The 20,973-nt window shown below is 36.0% G+C and overlaps 1 protein-coding gene across 10 annotated transcripts in view; it reads right to left on the bottom strand.

The window, feature by feature from the left end:
- TASOR (transcription activation suppressor) overlaps nt 1-20,973 on the bottom strand; it is a 51,808-nt gene that overhangs the window by 17,573 nt on the left and 13,262 nt on the right. For 9 of the 10 annotated variants that reach the window (XR_009542757.1, XR_009542758.1, XM_060161556.1 and 6 more), the window contains exons 7-15: nt 19,680-19,804; nt 17,512-17,543; nt 16,671-16,776; nt 15,690-15,793; nt 15,506-15,609; nt 4,937-5,009; nt 4,773-4,844; nt 3,018-3,719; nt 455-861 (exon numbers count right to left, since the gene is read on the bottom strand). Coding sequence is in view for 8 of the 10 variants with exons in the window: in XM_060161556.1 (XP_060017539.1) it covers nt 455-861; nt 3,018-3,719; nt 4,773-4,844; nt 4,937-5,009; nt 15,506-15,609; nt 15,690-15,793; nt 16,671-16,776; nt 17,512-17,543; nt 19,680-19,804 (1,725 nt within the window). In the remaining 2 variants the exon portion in view is untranslated. The remainder of the gene's footprint in view (nt 1-454; nt 862-3,017; nt 3,720-4,772; nt 4,845-4,936; nt 5,010-15,505; nt 15,610-15,689; nt 15,794-16,670; nt 16,777-17,511; nt 17,544-19,679; nt 19,805-20,973) is intronic. The other variant, XM_060161552.1, reaches the window with a different exon arrangement.

The following is a 20,973-nucleotide window of genomic DNA, read 5'->3' as shown; positions in this document are numbered from 1 at the left end:
AATTTTATTATGAAGTGATAGAGAATTAACTCCAGTAAGCCATTCCTGACAAATAGATGGTCCAGCCTTCACTTTAACACAATGGTAAATTTCAGACTACACATAAAGCTTATGAGCAGGAAGGAAAACACTTCTGCGTTTATCTCTGTGTAACAAGGAATAACTTAGAAATACTATCCTGCACAGACAGCATTACTGAAATGTGTATCATTTCTTTGTGAAAAGGAAAAACAAGCACATTCACCCTTTTTTTTTTAATTCTTAAAAAAATTTTTTGGCTGTGCCATGCAGCATGTGGGATCTTAGTTCCCTGACCAGGGATCAAACCCGTGGCCCCCTGCAATGGAAGCGCAGAGTCCTAACCACTGGGCCACCAGGGAATTCCCCCCACATCCTCCCTTTCATACACACATTCACAAAAGCAAACAAAGATAACCAATAGATATAGGCTTACTTCTTTCAAATGTAGTTTATGGTCAGTGCCTACTTCACTGGTAGAAACAGCAAGAGGATACTTTAAAGATGATGTATCAACTTCTAGCAGTGGGCTCTGAGTATCCTTAAAATGTGCACTTTCCATTTTTACACCAGTAGGCTGCTCATATTCTTTCTTATCCAGGGTAGAGTTCAACTCATATTCATGCTTTTGCCTCATCTCTTCATAGGCACCATCAGAGCTCAATCCTAAGGCCTTGTTGACTGTGTCTGTCAGAGATGCATCAGAATGACGTGCATTTGCTAGTGTTTCTGATAGCCAATTAAACAACCTATGGATGTCAGCAATGCTAGAGTTAGAGGTATCCTGCTGCTGCCGTCTCAAGTCAGCATCATGCCCAAGTGAGCCAACAGGCTGTGGAGACTCTGAAGGGAAAAGAGAAAGAGACATCTCTTAAAGTCTGGAAGGCAAGCATAAAAATTAATTATCATATAACATTTATAGGCAGGAACTTAATCAAACCACCTGCTTAGAGTTTACAGGTATATCCGTCCCTTACTTTCCAAATATGACTGGTTCTAAAATTTTGCACACAGGTCAAAATTCCCATTAAATGAAGGTTTATTTTCATCATAATTTGAAAATTCTATTAAAAATGAGCTCAAATATTATGTTGGTAATATGGATAATATATATAAATAACTGTACTGTAGTTACCTTAAACTCTATCACCAAAATCCTAAAATCAGTGAGGTACTTGACAACAGAAAAATACCTACACAACTATTTTGCAAAATGTTAGAGAAGGGTATGCAGATTACTCTTAAATCTTCTAAAAATATAAAAACAACAAAAACCCATGATTTTATCTGATTTTGATCTCTCCCATTCTGTACGTAAAATACTGGCTAACCTTTTCATAATCTAAGCTTTATCTTAAATGACTAGATTACTTAATTCATAACAAAGCTGAGATATTAGAGATACAAAATCACCCCAAAGAAATCTACACCAATCTTGCACTAAGAACAAAAAGGACTATGAGAGAAAACATGTTAGACATGGCTCCAAGCAGGTATAAATCTGGGTTATCTGCACCACCAGTATATTTAAAAACTTGCAAAGGGAGGAGACATTCAGAAAGGCATGTGCTTTAATGCTGAAGGAGGGTAGAGCCAGGGTAGATATCAGGATTCCGATTTAGGTAGTGTATATGTACCACAGGCAAAAAAAAAGTTAGAAACAACAGGGTACATACTGTATGATTCTAATTATATGAAATTATAGAGAAGGCAAAATAATCTATAGAGACAGAAAGCAGATCAGCGGTGGAGTGGAATGAGATAAACTACAAAGAAGAACAAGGCAACATTTGGGGGTAATGAAAAATGTCCTATATATTGGAGTAGTGGTAACACAGCTATAAAAAAACTCATTAGACTGTGCACTTAAAATGAGTACATTGTATATAATTCATACTTTAAAAAGTTGATGTTAAACGCAGTAGGGGAGACAGAAGGCTACCTCTTAATGAGTGGGCTCACCACCAAATCAAGATCAGAATGTTTTAAAAGTTAGAATCTAACCTTTAAATCTCTACTTTCAGGATCAGAAATAAAGTGTGCAAAATGATAAGAAACAAACACAAGTGAGGAACACCTAGATATGCAACTCTGACTATCACTAGTTCTACTTTAACCTATCTACCCCTTTTCCCCTGCCCCATTTCTCCTTTGGTCTATTATAACCAGCATAGCTTTCCCACCATTTTAATTACTGATAAAGCCCGATTTCCACCCACAAATATTTTTTCACACATACAAATTTGCCAATTATCAGCTAAAATGGTGCCAAAATTTAAGTACCTTGCCTATTATGTGTTCAGTGCTAGGAAATATAGCTGACTTTAGGAACAATGTTTGGAGTTAGTCAGAAGTGAGTTCAAACATGGATCAGTGAACTCATAACTTTAGGTAAAATTATTTAACTTCTCTGAGATGGCTTCCTCATCTGTAAAATAAGGATAATAATGTCTACCAATCAAGAACTAAATGAGTCCATACATGTAAAGCACCTAGCACATAGTAAGCACTTAACTCTCAAGACACAGGTCAACAGTATTAGACAGTATGGATCAGTAAGCACCGTCAGGTTCAGCACAGAGCAGAAATCCAGCATAAGCTAAAGGAGATGAAAACCATCAAGGAGGAGAACAGCCAGAAAGCTAAGGAGGGTTATGAACTGCAAAGATATGAGCCTTGAGAGAAATGAAAGATGCTTCAGGAAAAAAGAAAGAAGTAAAGGGCTGACCATGACATGTTCTGAGAAAAGTGCCTTAACCAAGGAGAGTGGGAAACATGGCTACCCAGGCTGGACGTGGCCAGTCTTTAACAAAGCCTTGAAAAACGAATACAGAAGCTGAGATTGGCAGCAAAAGTTCCTTTATAAAAACAGGGGACTGCCTAGATTGGCTCTCAGGCTATAATTAGCAAACCCTTGTATGAGGAGAAAGGACAGAACTACTTTACTATGTTTTTGGTTGTTACTTTTATACTATATAAAAACAATTCTGATATTTTACCTTCATACAGATGGCAATTTTCAGATAAATTACTGGTTTTGGCGAGCTTTCTCATATTTTCAGGTAGATCCTCAAGCTTCCTCTTCAAGACAGTTTTGCTTCTTATATCTTCTTTGTCTGAGTCCCCACCCACATTTTTTTTCCTACACTGAATTAAATTAATCAATTCTTTGACTCTATCCTTATCATAATCCAAAGAGTGAGATGACTTCTGCTTTCCAGGTGTAATAGTTTCACCCCTTGAGTTATTTCGTTTTCCGAATTTCATTTTTGTACCATTCATTTCTTCTTCTTGGCCTTCATAATCTGAAAGTGGACTAAACTGTTGAAGTTTTCTATTTTCTTCAAATAGCTCTTTTAATTTATAAATAGGTAACTGATACATTTCAGGCCGAAAAATATAGGTATGCAAACAATTATCAATATGGGATTTATTTCTTGGAGCTGAATATAAAAATTTTTTATCATCTAATCGTGAATCATATGGAAACATGATAAACTCTCGTTTACCTGAACCAAAACCTCGCTTAAAAAATTCACTTACATACTTTTCAACAACAGAATGAAAATTTATAGTATTTATATTTTTGAATTCCTTTCGACACTGAATCAAAGCAAACTGTAAAAATTGAGTTATTTTTAATACATCTGGTATGCTCTCACGTCTCTCCTGTGGTGCTGCACTGGTTGAACCTTTCTGTGCTGTAAACAAACAAAAAAGCAAACCATGTTAGCAATCAAGAAATTAGTCAAGTACAGATCTACATATTGTCAAAGCAATGTAACAACATCCATACATTAATGGTGGACCAAACCAGTATGTACCCTAATACATATATGTTATATAGGGATATATGAATAGCATGCTTCTAAGCCCAGGAGCCTAAAATGGGCCAATAAGAAATTAAAACATGAAAACTGCAGAACATATTTTTAAAGGGAAAAACACCTGCCCGTTGAAGATCTTCTTCATGTCCCTAGGCATCAACTGGTGGCAAGGAAAATGTAAGGAGAAATAAAGACCTGAGGCTCCTAGCAAGACCGTCCAGCAAATGACAGTAATGTCACTCCTTCCTGTTGTAACAACTTTATCTCTATCTCTCTATCCCCGTAAGCAGATATGTAGGCACTGAATGGCTACCACTGAGAATCTCATTTTTTTTGGCCGTGCCACGCCGCTTGAGGGATCTTAGTTCCCCCAACCAGGGACTGAACCCGAGCCCTCGAAACTGAAAGCATGGAATCCTAACCACTGGACCACCAGGGAATTCCTGAGAATTTCATTTTTAACCTAACAGTGAGAACTTTACCTTAAGACAGGATTAAAGTTCATTCTTAGAAATGGTGAATAGAAATGGTGTTCTCTAAAACAGTATGAAAATTCTTATTAATTGTGAATGGCCTAATATTTAACCTAGCACATGATGCACTTAGTCACTAAAATGTGAATACAAAAATGAACTAAGCTCAAAAAAATATATATATAATAGAAACCCTGAAAAACTAAGCTATAATACTGTAACAATTACAATCAACATTTACTTAGTGAAAACACTGACAAAAACCAGATAATTTTTCATAGTTAAAAAAACAAGTCATATAATTTGTGTTTTATATTGCTAACACCTCTTAATACCCCCATTATCTCCCAAAACATGACGTAAGAAAGACAAAATGCTTAGTGAGTTATCTGGAAATTTTCAATAAAATGTCGGTATCTATATGTAAATGGATTTAGATATTCAAAGAACTTACAAGTAACTATGCCTCTAGGTTCTTGAAATAGAAACAAAGCATGTAAGACTCGAGACTTAGCAGTATGATGTTCTAAAAAAACAAAAGTGAAATTCATTAGCAATATATTTTAACTTTTAAAAAGTTAAAGGAGAATTATAAAAATTGAAGAGAAGATCACCTACCATATGGAGAAACCATTTGACAAGGAGAGAGAAGAAAAAGGTATCCTCGGTCTCCCAAAGGTTTAACAAGAACCTACATTTTTGGAAGAGGGAAGAAGTTGAATTTGCATTATTATTCACCATAAGGCAGAAACATAGCAGTTTCTACTAATTATAAGGAAAGCAAAAAGTTTCTGATCATCTTTTTAGGAAAAGTACTGCTACTGAATTAGCTAAAAAACTCTTTCCACCAACCCTCTGCTCATTAACAGGATTCCAATCAATTAAGAAAGCCTTAGTTTTCATAATTTTAATGAGAAAATATTACTGAAAGAATTCTCCTATTAAATCAACTTGTTGATTTTTCCTTGAAGCTAAAATACAAGAACCAAACAAAAACTTCAAATATTTTCCTCAGCAATTCAAAAGACATGTTTTTAATTGCCAAGGTGGTGTGCTGGATGTTGGAGATACAAAACAAGTATGACACAAATGCTACCTTTCAAGAGTTCAGGCTAATCTCAAATGAAATGTGTTGCTGTAATCTAATTCTTCACATATTTAATGAACATCTTTCACACGTAAGGCAATTTGCCTTACCAGAGATAACTTGAAAGACAAGCAGCACAAGATCCTTTGATCAAAAGAAGGTTATAATTGGGTGGAGAAAGTAACACAAGAAATATTAATAATTAGATAAGACAGGAAAGGTCTTTAAAAGATTTACAAAGCAACAGAAAGGAAAAAATACAGTTAGTCTATGGTTGGAAAACATATTGAGAGTATATGGGAGGTGGATTTTGAAGGATGGCTACATTGCCAAGAGCCTAAAGTTGTGGGAAAGACATTTCAATAGAGGCAACGTCATGAACAAAGGGCAGAGTTATAACATAATGGACAGTTTGCAGGCATCAGAGTACTTACGACTGGCCAAGGGTGAGGAGAGACTAGGAGAAACATGTAAGACAAGTCTAGAAAGAAAGATCATGGGCTAGATTGTAAAAAGACAAGAATGCCAGGTTAGCCAGAAATGCCCTCGACAGTATACCCTTTTGAGCTGAAGTGTTTCCCTAAAAAAAAACCCAAAGAAACTTGATAGCACTGCAGGAGGAAAGAGAACAATGTAATGCAAAGAACTCAGTTCACAGACTACTGCAATAGTTCACAATATTTTTTGGATTAAAGAAAGAGTAAGTAAAGGAAGAACTGAGTATGGCAGCTAAACACAAAAGGATATCTGGATTCTGAAAGAAAACTTGTGCTACCTAAATTCCTTTTAAACAATTCCAGTAAACAAAGTCTGTGTAAGAACCAATAATTTAAAGGACTAAAGTGACTACGCTACCAATTTACACTTAATAAAAACATTGTTTGAACACCCAAAAGTAAGGTGGACAATGTATCTGCAAAATTTTTGTTTCAGACTCAAACCCTTTTATCCAAAATGTTTTATATATCATATCTCTTCTAACATTTTGCCCAACTCTTGTTGATTTGTCAGAACAGAAAGTTGGGAGACATGAGTAAGAGCTTCATGTCTTGTGGTTGCTCAGAAAAAAAACAATTAGATTATTTTAACTTCTCACCCACTCCAAATACCAGATTCTTTAACCTGACTGGCTTAGTGGCCTAAAGACCCTAGTGCGCTAAGGGGACTCAGTGTCCCCAGAGACTCATGGAACACAGGGAATCTATACCCAGAAACAACACTCAGGCAGACAGAAGCCCTAGCAGTAATATCTGTGGCTTTAAGCCAAAGAAACACTTTCAATCCTGTGCAATAGGAAACACCTGTGAACTCTGTACTGATGCCTCTATTTATTACCCCTTACTGTTTCCTTCTCCCTCAGAAAACAACACTAGCCCAGTCTGTGGATTTATATTACTTGATTCTACTATTTTGGCTTTGCAGATAACATTACAGGTAATATGGTATGAAAACAAAAAGTATTTTTAAAAATGTAAAATATTAAGCTCACAATCTTAAATTACCAAGTTTCAGAGAAAATAAGCTACCCTAAGAGAGATTCAGCAAAAACAATAGATTCAAATACCCAAGGGCTGCAGATTGGAATCAAAAGATGCAATATGTAAAACAGGTATGAAATGTTCAAAGAAATAATATGGCAGAACTGAAAACATGTTCACACAGAAACTGTCATACAAATATTCACAGTAGGAATATTCTTAATAGCCAAAGAGTGGAAACAACTGATGAATGGCAAACAAAATGTGACATTATCCATACAGTGAAATAAAAGAAATGAAGTACTGATACATGCTACAACAAGGATGAACCTTAAAAGTATTATGTTAAGTGAAAGAAGGCACTAAAGGCTACATAGTGCATGATTCCACTTATATAAAATGTCCACTATAGACCAATCCATAAGAGAGAAGAGATTAGTGGTTGCCAGGGACTGAGGGGACGAAGGAATGTGAAGTGAATGCTTAGTGGGTATGAGGTTTCTTTCTGGAGTGATGAAAATATTCTGGAATAAGATAAGTGGTAATGGTTGCACAACATTGTAAATCTAGTAAAAACCACAGAATTGTACACTTTAAAACGGCTAAAATGGTGATGCAATTTTAAAAAATAGCAAGGAACATCAGAATATAATCTCTACCTCCTAGAACAGTCACTGGTACACAACAGGTACTCAATAAGTCTTTCTGAAAGAATCAACAAGAATCTGTTTTTTAAAAAAAAAAGTCAGGCAGACCTCAAAAAGAACCAAATATAGCTTTCAGAAATTAAAAATATTTTCTGTGAAATCGAAAATCAACAGCAAATTAGACACAACTAAAGACAGAACTTGTAATCTAGAAGATAGCTATGATGAAATTACTCAGAATTCAGTACAAAGGAATAAGACAGAAAACACAAGAGAGGTTAACAGACACTGAGAACAGCATGATGCTTCAGAGTCCTAGAAAGGCAGTCAAAAAAGAGTGAAGAAGTATAATCACAGAGATAATGACTAACAATACTCCAGAAAAAAAGCTATAAATCTACAAATATGAAGACAATATATACCAAGCTAGATAAATAAGAAATCTACACCTAGATATATTTAATGTAACTGCAAAACGCCAAAGAAAAAGAAAAAACTGAAAAAACAACCAGAAAAAAAGATGATCTACAAAGAAAACATCATTAGACTAAGAGTGGACCTCTCAACAAAAATAGAAGCCAGAAGATATCACAGTAAATACAGTCAAAGTGCTAAGAGATAATAGCTGTCAACCCAGAATTATGTCCCCAGGATTTAATATTTAAAAAAAACACATTTTTCTCAAATATAGAGGGGGCATGTACAAAAACTGACCACAGAGTTTTGTTTTTTTTAATCCCAATAAATTTCAAATAATTACCTGTTCTGATTTCAATGGAATTAAATTAGAAGAAGAAAAAAGTGTTCATACATTTGGAAATTTGAAAATATACCTGTACATCATATGACAAAGTGGAAATCATAATGGAAACTAAAAATTACTTAGAACTGGATGATAATGAAAATACCACATATTAAAATATGTAGTGCTTCCCTGGTGGCGCAGTGGTTGAGAGTCCGCCTGCCGATGCTGGGGACATGGGTTTGTGCCCCGGTCCGGGAAGATCCCACATGCCACGGAGTGGCTGGGCCCATGAGCTATGGCCACTGAGCCTGCGCGTCCGGAGCCTGTGCTCCGCAACGGGAGAGGCCACAACAGTGAGAGGCCCGCGTACCGCAGAACAAACAAACAAAAAAAAACCCATGTAGAATGCAGCTAAAGTAGTACTTAGAACTCAAGTTCACTGCCCATTTTTCTAACATAGTAAGTCAGAAACAGCTAAATAACACTGCCCCCCAAGTAGACTAAAACTGACAGCTGAAATTAATAAAACAGGAAAACAAAGGTACAAAGGATCAAAACCAAAATTTGTTTCTTAAGATGAATAAAATCAAGAAACCTCTGGTGAAAAGTACTAGTAAGAGACAGCCTAATGAAAATACTACTTGCAACAATACTCACAGCAGCTATTAAAAAAACTATAAAAGTAATTCTAGCTCAATAAATTTAAAAACATAGAATGGAAAATTTCCTAAAGAAACAAAAAACCCCATAATATATCCAGACTGACCTGAGAAGAAATAGAAAACCTGAGTTTTCTATTAAAAAATTTGAATCATAAACCCATAAACATTTTAAAGACAGTTTTGCAGCTAAGTGCTACCCGACATACGAAGAATAGATTCCTTTCATCATATATACATCCATCTTTTGTAAAATGAGGAAACACCACTTACAATTCTGGGAAGCTAGTATAACCTTGCCATAAAAACTAGATAAGGACAATATGAGAAAGAAAAATTGTAGGTTGATCTCACTCATCATCACAGATACAAAATTCCTAAACAAAACATTCACACAACAAACCAAGTATTTTTAAAAAATGGGGGAAGGTATTCTAAAGCCAGAAGCACAGGAATAGTTTAATACTGAAAAAAGATAAATATAATTCATCTTATTAAGTTTACAGGATAAATACTATGCATGATGATAAATTTTATGTGTCAACTTGACTGGGACACAGGGTGTCCAGATATTTGGCCAAACTTCATTCTGGATGTTTCTGCAGGTATTTTTAGATGAGTTAAATATATATACATGTGGATAGACAGAGTAAAGCAGGCTGCCTTCTCCAATGTGGGTGAGTCTTATCAGTTGAAGGTCTGATTAGAACAAAAGGCTGACCCTCCCTGGAGTAAAGGGAAATTCTTCTTGCCTGCCTGCCTGCCTTTGAGCTGGGACACTGGTTTTTCTCCTGCATTTGAACTCTAAGTGAAATATCAGCTCTTCCTGGCCTCAAGCCTGCCAGACTTCATCAGGAGACATCAGGTCTCCTGGTCCTGAGACACCTGGATTCAGACTGGAGCTATGCCATCAGGTCTCCCGGGTCCCCAGCTTGCCAACTGCAAATCTTGGGACTTTTCAGCCTCCATAACTGTGCAAGGCAATTCTTTATAATAGATTTCTTTCTATATGTATACAGCTGACCCCTGAACAATGTGGGCATTAGGAACCCCCACGCAGCTGAAAATCTATAACTTTACAGTCAGCCCACCATATCTGTGGTTCTGCATCTGCAGATCAAACCAACCACGGATAATGTAGTACTGTAGTACATATTTACTGAAAAAAATTTGCATACAAATGGACTTGCACAAACCAATGCTGTTAAAGTATCAACTGCATATCCAACTGGTTCTGTTCCTCTGATGATACCTGACTAATACACCATGTAACCATCTCAATAAATACAAAAAAAAAAAAAAAGAATTCAATAAAATTCAAAACCCATTCATGGTTAAAAAATAAAGAAGGAAAAAATTTAAAATGATAAAGATTAATTATGAAAAACCTAAAGCAAACTTCTTACCTAGTACAAACTTCCTACTAATGGTTAATGTTATAAATGTTCTTTTGAAGATCAAGAAGACAAGAATGGGACCTCCCTGGTGGCGCAGTGGTTAAGAATCCACCTGCCAATGCAGGGGACATGGGTTCAAGCCCTGGTCCGGGAAGATCCCACATGCCACGGAGCAACTAAGCCCATGCGCCACAACTACTGAGCCTACGCTCTAGAGCCTGCATTCCTAGAGCCCATGCTCTTCATCAAGAGAAGCCACTGCAGTGAGAAGCCTGCGCACCACAACAAAGAGTAGCCCCCGCTCGCCGCAACTAGAGAAAGCCCGCGTGCAGCAACGAAGACCCAACGCAGCCAAAAATATATAAATAAATAAATTTATATATATAAAAAAAGACAAGAACGCCTACAATCACCACTTTTATTCAACATCATACTAAAGATCCTAGATTAGAGAGGAAAAAACAAAACAATGTTGCTCCCAGATAATGAGATCTATATAGTAATCCCAAATAACATACAAAACTGAACAAATTATTCAAATTTCATATACTGATCTGACATAAAATCAATATGTAAATATCAATTACATTTCTATATACACAACAAACAGAAAATGCACTGAAATGGAAAATACTGTTTACAACAAAAAATAAATAAATAAGATGTCTGGGGATAAAACTAACAAAAAATGAGCAAGACTTGTATCCAGAAAATTATAAAACTCTGTTAAAAGAATACCCTAAAGGAGTAAAGAGATAATCTTGTCATGGATAAGACAGTATCGAATTTGATCTACAGATTTAATACAATTCCAATTTTAAAATTCCAATAGGGTTTTTTTGTGGGGGAGGGGAGTAAGGAGCTAACAAGCTGATCCTAAAATTTTTTTGAAAAAATCAAGCTGATTCTTAAAATTGGGGTGGTGGGGGGAAGCTAAATCTCAAATAGCGGAACACTCCAAAAAGGATGAAAAAAGTGGGGCGATTTGCCGTACCTGGTATCAAGACTTAGTGCAGAAAGGATGGACTATTCAGTAAATGGTTCAGGAACAACTTATTATTCATATTGGGGAAAAAATGAAGTTGGATTCCTATATTATATCAAACAAAAATAAAAAACAAAACAATACACATACATATATTTTTTAAAAACTTAAGTGCCAAAGGCAAAACCATAACATATTCAAAACAAAATATAGGGCAGTATCTATAAGACCTAGGGGCAAGGAAAGATTTCTTAAGTTTAAGTCACAAACAGTACTTAACATTCAGGCAGACAAATTCAATTACATTAGAGTTATGAACATGTATTCTTCAAAAAACACTGTGAATACAGTAGAAAGGCAAGTGTAAATTATGGAAAAACAATTGTAGCACACAGCTGAGTATTAGTTCCCAAAATATACATGAAGATCCTCAAATTAGTAAGAAAACACAAGCCACTCTATAATGGAATATAATTTGCAAAAATACTGAATCACTATGCTGTACACCTGAGAGTAACACAATATTGTATATCAACCATACTTCAAAGCAAAAAAAAAACCACAAGCCACTCAAAAGGAAAAATAGGTAGGCAGCTGAACATTAAAAGATATAAGCTTACGAAAGGATGATCAACTCATCATATTTCAGGACAGACAAGCTAAAATCACAATAAGATACTATTTTATACCCACCAGATTGGCAAGATTTTGCCAAAGTCTGACTATACCAAGTAATTATGAGTATGTGAATTAATGGGAACTTGCTGGTACTGAGGGTATAAATTGGTACAACCACTTGAAATAAAATGCATTATTTTGTAAAGCCAGTAATACATTATGATTCAGTAATTCTACTTACAGATAATAAATCTAATATACTAGATCTATACTTGAGAGAAAATTATCTTGTATATGTACATCAGGAGAGACTCAAAATGTTCACAGCAGAGACAATATTCAAATTTAGGGACATTTCTCTTATACTTTTTCTTATACTAAAGTTAGCTTTAAGAATTCATTTGACTTCACTTTGTTATATACCTGAAACTAACACAACATTGTAAATCAACTATACTCCAATAAAAATTTTAAAAAAAAGTTAATTTGACTAACAACCAACCGAAAGAGAGTTCAGTATTTTACTTATTTTATAAATACCCGTGTGGGAAAATACCACTTCCCTGAATTCTGTGTTCCTGCAAAAAGCCCTAGCCTTCTGACATGCAGAAATAGATATGATATAAAGATAGGAAATGTCTGTTTACATTTCCCCCAGAAATATTTCACTCTTCACATACCGTAAGAATTATATCTATAGCCAATTACCTAGTTAATTGCTCTGATCTAAAAGGATAGTTAAATTTCTCTTATCTCCCTGAAAGTGCCAAGTGAGTACACAAAAGGTTACAGTACAGATTAGGTTCCTAGGTTAACTCCCACAATTCCAGAAGACTGGAGATCTATCTCCCTAGGTATTACATTTCAAGGAAGAATAAATGGGTCGCAGGAACTTGGAGATGTCTTTAGGTCCAAGAGGGCTAACTGGCTCCTGAAGAGATTTCATTTATTCATCAAAGGGTTGGAGTTAATATTCATTACATTTTCAAGGATATCTTCTTCCAGAAGGGCAGGGAGATAGATGTCTCCTTCCCTTCATAAGCAAAGAAAAATCATTTTCCTCACCCCTTGCCTACTGAGTGTCCAACTACTTGCATAGGATAACTGACCTGAGTCTTGATGCATTGCCCTAAGGGTCGGAAATAGGGCAAAAGAGAGCCAACACATTCATTACTTACTGTGAGGTACTGACTAAGTCTCTCTCTGATCCAGAACATCTCCTGTGTGTATTCAGGATAAAATTATTAAGAACCCAACAGTCCCCAGTGCACCTCCCATTATGATGACAACTATGAAGAAAGTAGCTATAGTTAGAATAATTCCCAGCGGGGTCTGCAGGAAAGGGGGCAGCCACACAAAGTACGTCAGTTCGTTAGATTCATGTAGTGTAACCTTATGGAATGCCTGTGCCCTCTAAGATCTAGGATCTTACTTTACTTCTTGATTCTGGGAAGACCCAGTCCTCCACAAACCTAATATAACACTTGCTCAGGTGAAAAACAAAATGCCAGTATCCTTCCTATACTGATTCTCACTATTAGGCACTCAACAGATACTGTACTTTTCTGATAAACTCCTCACTGTCCAGACCCACAATACTCATTCTCTGAAATTCAAGAACTGAACAGATTTGGATAACTCAATATCCCACCATATCCAAACCTATTACCTAAACTTTCACTTTATGAACTCAGGAACTGAATAGATTTTGGTCATGAGGAGTACTTGTATCATAGACAAATTTTGGGAGGAAAACAAGAAACGCAAATATAAATATAAAAGTATGTTCACATGTAGGTGAATGTGCATGTGTGTGTGTTCTAAGATGCCTACCTAAAGATTTCTAGCTGGTCCCAAAAAGTTATTGCTAGGTGTCCATCAATTCACAAGTGTACAAACTCTGCCTATGAGTTTTGTATATAATTTGACCCTCCATCTAAATATGAACGACGGATTGGTTAAGCAAATATATACGCATACAACAAAATTCTACGTAGCCATCTATGAAGTTGCAGGTTCTGAAAATCACTGATACAACTCTCCGTGTGACTACCTGGAAACCGAGGCTCAACAAAATGAGGAGTAAAAAGAAGTCAACAGATGAAAACTTGTGGGCTTCCCTGGTGGTGCAGTGGTTGAGAGTCCACCTGCCAATGCAGGGGATATGGGTTCCTGCCCCGGTCCGGGAAGATCCCACATGCCGCGGAGCGGCTGGGCCCGTGAGCCATGGCCGCTGAGCCTGCGCGTCCGGGAGAGGCCACAACAATGAGAGGCCCACGTACCACAAAAAAAAAAAAAAAAAAACTTGTATTAAATGGCATACTTGTGCAAAAAAACTTCTCTCCCTCTCTACTGGAATGTCCCATCAACATTTAAACATGAGCTCACCTACCTCATGTTAACAGAAACCTTGGAATAGCCACTCTCCTCTGCAATCACCTCCTCTCCTTCAGCTAAATTATACATATTAGCATCACGTATTCATTTTCCATTCATTCCTGAATCCATCACAATCTGCTGCCTGACCTAGTAATCCCTCTACCCAAACTCGATATACTCAATACCTACTAAATTAGATACTACCTAGTAAATATCTCTTAAATCATTCTCCTTTTTCTTTTCTCATCCAACCTATCATTACCCTCTAAATGTAATAGTTTCCTACATCATCTCCCCGCTTCAATTCACTCTCTACAGAGTAACCAAGATAAATTTTTAAAACACAGATTTGATCACATTGCATACACGATTAAAACCTCATCCCACTCTTTAAAACCCATTGCTATAGGATCAAGTCCAAATGTCCAAACATTCGAGCACTGCCTGAACGACACTGCAGAATACAGCCCCCTACACACGTTTCTAGCCTCATGTTCTACCACTTTCCCCCAACTACTCTAGTGTTTTTATCCTTTCAACCTCACCAAGTGCCTTGTTCTTTTTGAATCTTCAAATATATCACTGTCTCTACTGGAACAAAGCACATCTGAGTAACTCCATTTATCACATAATCCAGGAAAACAGAGTCTCTTGCCTCATTCTTTTTTTTTTTTTTTTTTTTTGTGGTATGCGGGCCTCTCACTGCCGTGACCTCTTCCGTTGTGGAGCACAGGCTCCGGACGCGCAGGCCCGGCGGCCATGGCTCACAGGCACAGCCGCTCCGCGGCATGCGGGATCTTCCCGGACCGGGGCACAAACTCGTGTCCCCCACATCGGCAGGCGGACTCTCAACCACTGCGCCACCAGGGAAGCCCTCTTGCCTCATTCTTTACCAAACTATATACCCTGCATAAAAAAGTGATAATTAATAAATATTTGTTGAATATCACAGTCACAAAATATAATAAAGATACTTCATGGGAAAGACTGGTCTATAGAGGATCTAGTGTCGTGGCTAAAAAGAAAAGTACCAAAAGCCACCAAATTACATTAACCAAATGGCAGCAACAAAAACAGAGACCTTACGGTATTTTCAGAGGCCGAAATGAAAAACCGAAATATTATCATAATCTCTTATTAATATGCATATTTCTAAGGGAGAATGAGGAACATTTTAAAACCTTTCACTCACAAGTTTTTCTTTCTCTAGTTTTTGCAGCAAATTTTCCATGTTACTTCCAATTCTTGTCTTTTCTACAACTTCATAGAGGCTGCAATACATTCCATTCTTCAAAACTGACATAGGAAAAAATACATAGTAAATATTCAAATCAAGTCTGCTTCTTATATATTTTAGTAAAATTAAATTGCTTTACCTTCATATGGACCTAAGTAAGTTTCCTTATAAAACAGCGCTGGAGGGATTTTCTGTTTCAGATGATCAATACTCATAACTGTTTCAACATCTAACTTCTCAGGACTGAAAGAAAATTGAAAAGGCGTATTTGCCTTACCTGTATTTTCAACTCTAGCAACGTTCTTCCTCTCTCGCTCCTTCTCTCTCTCTCTCTCTCTCACACACACACATGCACGCACACACAAACCCACACACACACACAAGTATCCTGATGGAATACAGAAGAGCATATTTATGAATATCATACTTGATATTTGATTTGGGCAGTTCAGATATATGTACAGGTAGCTAGACTGTCCAGCAATATTACCAACCTTCCATCTTTAAGCCAGAAACTAACCCTTATTTATACCAATTTTACTAACCACAAAAGATAAAAAGTTGCCATTTTATTAAATGCAATTCAAATATGAACAGTTAAATTAATCTTCAACCATTTATGGGGACCCATAATGTTTACTGTGGTGGTAGCAAAAGATCATTTTAAACCTTTCTATTCCAACATATGTTGCACAGGACTGAAAACAGCATATAAATTTTAACTTAACTCACCACATCAAGCTGTTTCCAACAAAGAACTGATAAATTTTAAGTCTATCATGTTCAAATTGCTAAATGAAAAATATATCTAATTAGGACAAAACTTTGAAAAATACTTTTAATATTTAAAATCACTAAAAAAAAATCTTATGCCATAAATGTGTATAACTATTTAGCCCATCTGCAAATCAAGACAGAAAAGCATAGGGCTCATTCTGCCAACTAAGTTTCCAAAGTTATCAAATCAATCTTTTTTAAAACAAACCACTGTTTATATGTAAGTTCTTATGGATCAAAGTAAAATTTAAATGTAAGTAAGAAAAAGGAATTTTAAGTGTAAGTAAGAACTGAATAATTAGCAACTACTAACTGCTATTTTCTTGTAATATAACATACTTACAGCTTGATAGGCAAAAAAGCACGAGTGGCTGACCTCAGAGAAATATAACACAAAAGCTTTCCTTTATTTAAAAGCTGTCCTTTCCACAACGTGTAGTTAAATTTATCTAAATAAAAAGAATAATGACACAACTCAGCCTCTTGGCAGCCCAGAAGCAAATATTTACTAGAACTAAGGGGAAAAACATCCAGAAACACAGTTTAAGTAGAACCACCAAAAGAAACCTTGACATTTCTATTTACAGGGAATTCAAATACTAGGATTTTTGTTTCAGGTATCTTTTCCCCTATAAAATTATTCCAGATGAAAAGAATAACAAATTTATTTGCCTAAATGTCCTCATATCAGAAAGCTGAGGAGCAAAGACAATACAGTACTGCCCTCCTATTACCCCCAAAGGAGACTATACTAAATCCAGTTAACTACATGAATCCCTCACAATGTCTTACAGCTTCCACTTGCGCTCTTCTCATCACAGAGAAATCTGAAGATAGAAAGTGTCAATATTGCTTTCAATCTTCTCTCTCTTCTAAATTCTACACCTCTGATGAAGTTAATACTTTTAAAAGGCTGAGTTGTGAAACTTGTTCTATTTTTTACCTTTATCAACAAAGTGCTAAAATTCTTTGGTCTATTCACAGTACCAGCAGATTCTCAAAGGAGACCTTATGTTTGGATGACCAAATGTTGATGCTACATCATAACATGGCCTCGAGCTTTTTCATACTTTGCAGATTCTCATTCATTATAAAAATAAAACAAAGTACTTATTAATTTTTTTACTCTACATACTTATTCTTTCGATTTATAAAACTACAAGAAAGAAATGTAAGAATCTTACCTGAGTTTCTATCTGCATTAAAGCTGTTAGATCTACAAATAAATTTTTAAAAAGAAAAAAGAAATATTACTGATTTCTAACAACATGAAAGTTAACATTCAGGGCATTGATAGAAATGCTATTTTTTCATGGGATACTGTACAAGAGAATTAAATCCTTCCCTCCCAGTATGAAGAACAAATTACTTGTTACAACATTTAATAAATCCAAGTCTACTCAGAGAAATCAGAATCACTTACTTGGCTCAAATTACCGTATTTTCCCAAATTTAAGGGAGCTGTTTTTCCCAAAAATATCCATCAGGATAGAATATAGTCCTTTAAAGTCTCGGTCAACTACTTTATTTTGGTGATGAGATGTGAGGAAATAGCCTCAATCATACTTAAATATTTACTAAGCTTCTATTATTTACTAGGCACAGTTCTGGGTAACAGAATTACAGGGATGAACAAAATCCCTGCCTTCATAGAGCTTACAGTCTCATAAGGAAGACAGACAACAATCAAAAAGTAAGTATATAGTTTACCAGATGATGATCGTTTTAAGTGCTATGGAAAAAAAGGAAGAAAGAAACTAAGGGTACATAGGTTTCAAAAAAAAATCATGGAAGGTCTCACTGACAGTGTAAACTATGCAGCTAACTGAGGAATGAGGAGGAATAGCAAATGCAGAGGCAGGAGCATTCATGGCAGCATTCAAGGTACAACAAGGATGTTCATTTTAAATGATATGGAGGGTCAACAGATCAAATCAAAGAGGCAAAGAAAATTAACAGACAATCATTATTCCTAGGGGTATAACCTTATAATTAAGTGCTGGGTGTCTTTTAAAAATCACTGTTGAAAGGCACTATAGTAAATGTATCATGGAGATCACAAATATAGAGCCACCGAAAAAAAAAAGAATGAAAGAAAAACACAACTGTCAGGATATTACGCAGATCAGTACTTGTGGCTGTGGATGGTTTCCAGGGCTATTCACTGACCAAAAAAAAGTGCTGCATCTCAAACAACTTAAATGAAGACAATCTGATCTGAAAACTGATTAAAAGGTTGACCTTAAAGGGCTTCCCTGGTGGCGCAGTGGTTGAGAGTCCACCTGCCAATGCAGGGGACACACCAAAAAATGCAAGGGGACACAAAAAAAAAAAAAGAAAAAAAAAAAGGCTGACCTCAAAAATGTTTGTTTCATGAAATGTGGCTTTTTAAAACTGCAGTATTTCTAAATTAATAGATATCACGCATGACTTCAAATCTGGGAACTCAAAGTAAAAATAAGTAGATATTTAACTGTTTCACCTACATCTCTGTAAATTTACTCATTCAATTTTGCCAAAACATTTTCTGGAATCACCCCGATGGGGGGGAAAAAGAAACTGATTTGTACCTGGTCACCTTATCGTAGAGCTTGTAAGAAATCATCAATTAACTCATAATTAACTCTGACTGACCATTAGAATCACCTGGAAGTGTGTAAAAACTACCACAGCCTAGGCTCCTTCATAACTACTTGATTTAACTGGTTTGAGATGGGGCTGAGGATTTGTAGAAGCTCCCCATTTCCAGGAGAGCTAATACACAAAATTTCACTTTTAAAAACTGCATTTGGGGGAATTCGCTGGCAGTCCAGCAGTTAGGACTCTGTGGTTTCACTGCCGAGGGCCCAGGTTCGATCCTTGGTCTAGGAGCTATGATCCCACGTGCTTCACAGCACAGCAAAAAACAAAAAAACAAAATCAAACAAGCAAACAAAACTGCATTTGGGCATTCCCTGGTGGTCCAGTGGTTAGGACTCCCAAGCTTCCACTGCAGGGGGCACGGGTTTGATCCCTCATCAGGGAACTAAGATCCTGCATGCCACATGACATGGCCAAAAAGAAAAACCCAAAAAAAACAGCTGCATTTATGCAGCTACACAAACCTTCAATATCAGGGAAAAAAAGGTTAACCAGTGAGGTTTAAGTAAATTTTAGTTTTTATTTCCACACAGTTAAGTATCTGTCCTTCTAACTGACTTCTTAAAAGTCATCATGAACATTCATAAATCTAATTAATTTCAAGAGAAGGAAAAAAAATGGGAAGAAATACAAAGTGTTCCTCCTAACTCAGAAGTGCAGGATACGTGATATAAGACCATTCTGGATGACGTCTAAAATTCATGAGTCTTACCTTGATGAAGGTACGAACTTCGGAGTTTGTATATCATCTTTATAAGTAAAAGACACAACTGCATATGGACACACGTGTCTCGGTCTTCGCCTTAGCTCATCAAAGCCATACTCATAAAAATAATACTAAAAATAAGAAAATGCAAAATTAACTTCCTTAAGAAGGCAAGAAGTAGACAGTGAAATCTTACAATTACCTGCCTGGTTTTTGAGAAACACAATACCACTTAAGTACCTTTAATGAAAAATATCTTTAAGCACTGCTTGTCAATTTAATTAAAATAATTTGTACTTTATATTCATTGTATGATATAAAATATTCTGCTTCTATATATATACCAGATGCCAGGATGCTAATAGGTATTCCAGAAGTTTACTTCTGAAGAACTGACCAGTGGGAATGTGCAACAAATTTCCTCATGAAAATGAAACAAATGGAGCCTAAGCTCCCAGGTCAGCCCAGAAAAACCAATTTGATACAACAGTAAAATACTAAGAACACAATCTCAAGCAAACCTAGCATTTTGCTCATTATTTCAAAAGAAAAACACTTTTTTGACTCCAACTGCAGACAAAGCAACAAAGGGGAGGTGGCAGAGATTACAAACATAGGTGACAAAGGCAGCTGAACCTCTTCCTATTACCCTATCCATCTGCCTCTCCCCTTCACCTATCCACAACATTCATTTGATTAGGGTTTTCTGACCTGCAGTCTAGGGATTTTCATTAAAAAGAATGCCCTAGTTTATAAACAAAGCACTGTCCTTCAAAGTCCATTCTCTTGGGAAACTTCCAATAATGTTGCTGTTGCTCTAAAAATGCCTGCAATTTTTCTGGAAACATCAAGCCAATTTACAAGTTCTGCTAGAAAAACCAGTAACTACTTTATAGTTATATTTCATATCTACTAATACTACTGTCCAGAAGGTAATCAAATGAGTCAGCCCAGATGACTTTGGTGAATATAATTTTTGCTAAAAGCCCCCAACAACAGGTCTTGCCCACTGAGATTCTTCAAAAAGAAAAGAGCAAGAATAAACTTTATTTTATGTAAATAAAGTAAAAATCAAAGAAAAGAAAAAGAAAGAACATTTCCAGGGAGGTTAGCACCACCACTTTTCACATACAATCCATTCAGATCCATTCACATTTTTTATACATTTGTTAAAAAGAGTAACATTATAGTCAAACAACATATAAAAACACAACAACTGATATTCATCAAATACTACACTTTTAAATATGTGTAGTTTACTATAAATCAATTACATCTGAATAAAACTTAAAGAATGAAT

This window comes from Lagenorhynchus albirostris, chromosome 10 (assembly GCF_949774975.1).
Source record: "Lagenorhynchus albirostris chromosome 10, mLagAlb1.1, whole genome shotgun sequence".
Lineage (NCBI taxonomy): Eukaryota > Metazoa > Chordata > Mammalia > Artiodactyla > Delphinidae > Lagenorhynchus > Lagenorhynchus albirostris.
Note: the sequence above shows the minus strand (reverse complement) of the source record. Positions and strands in the feature narration are given on the sequence as shown.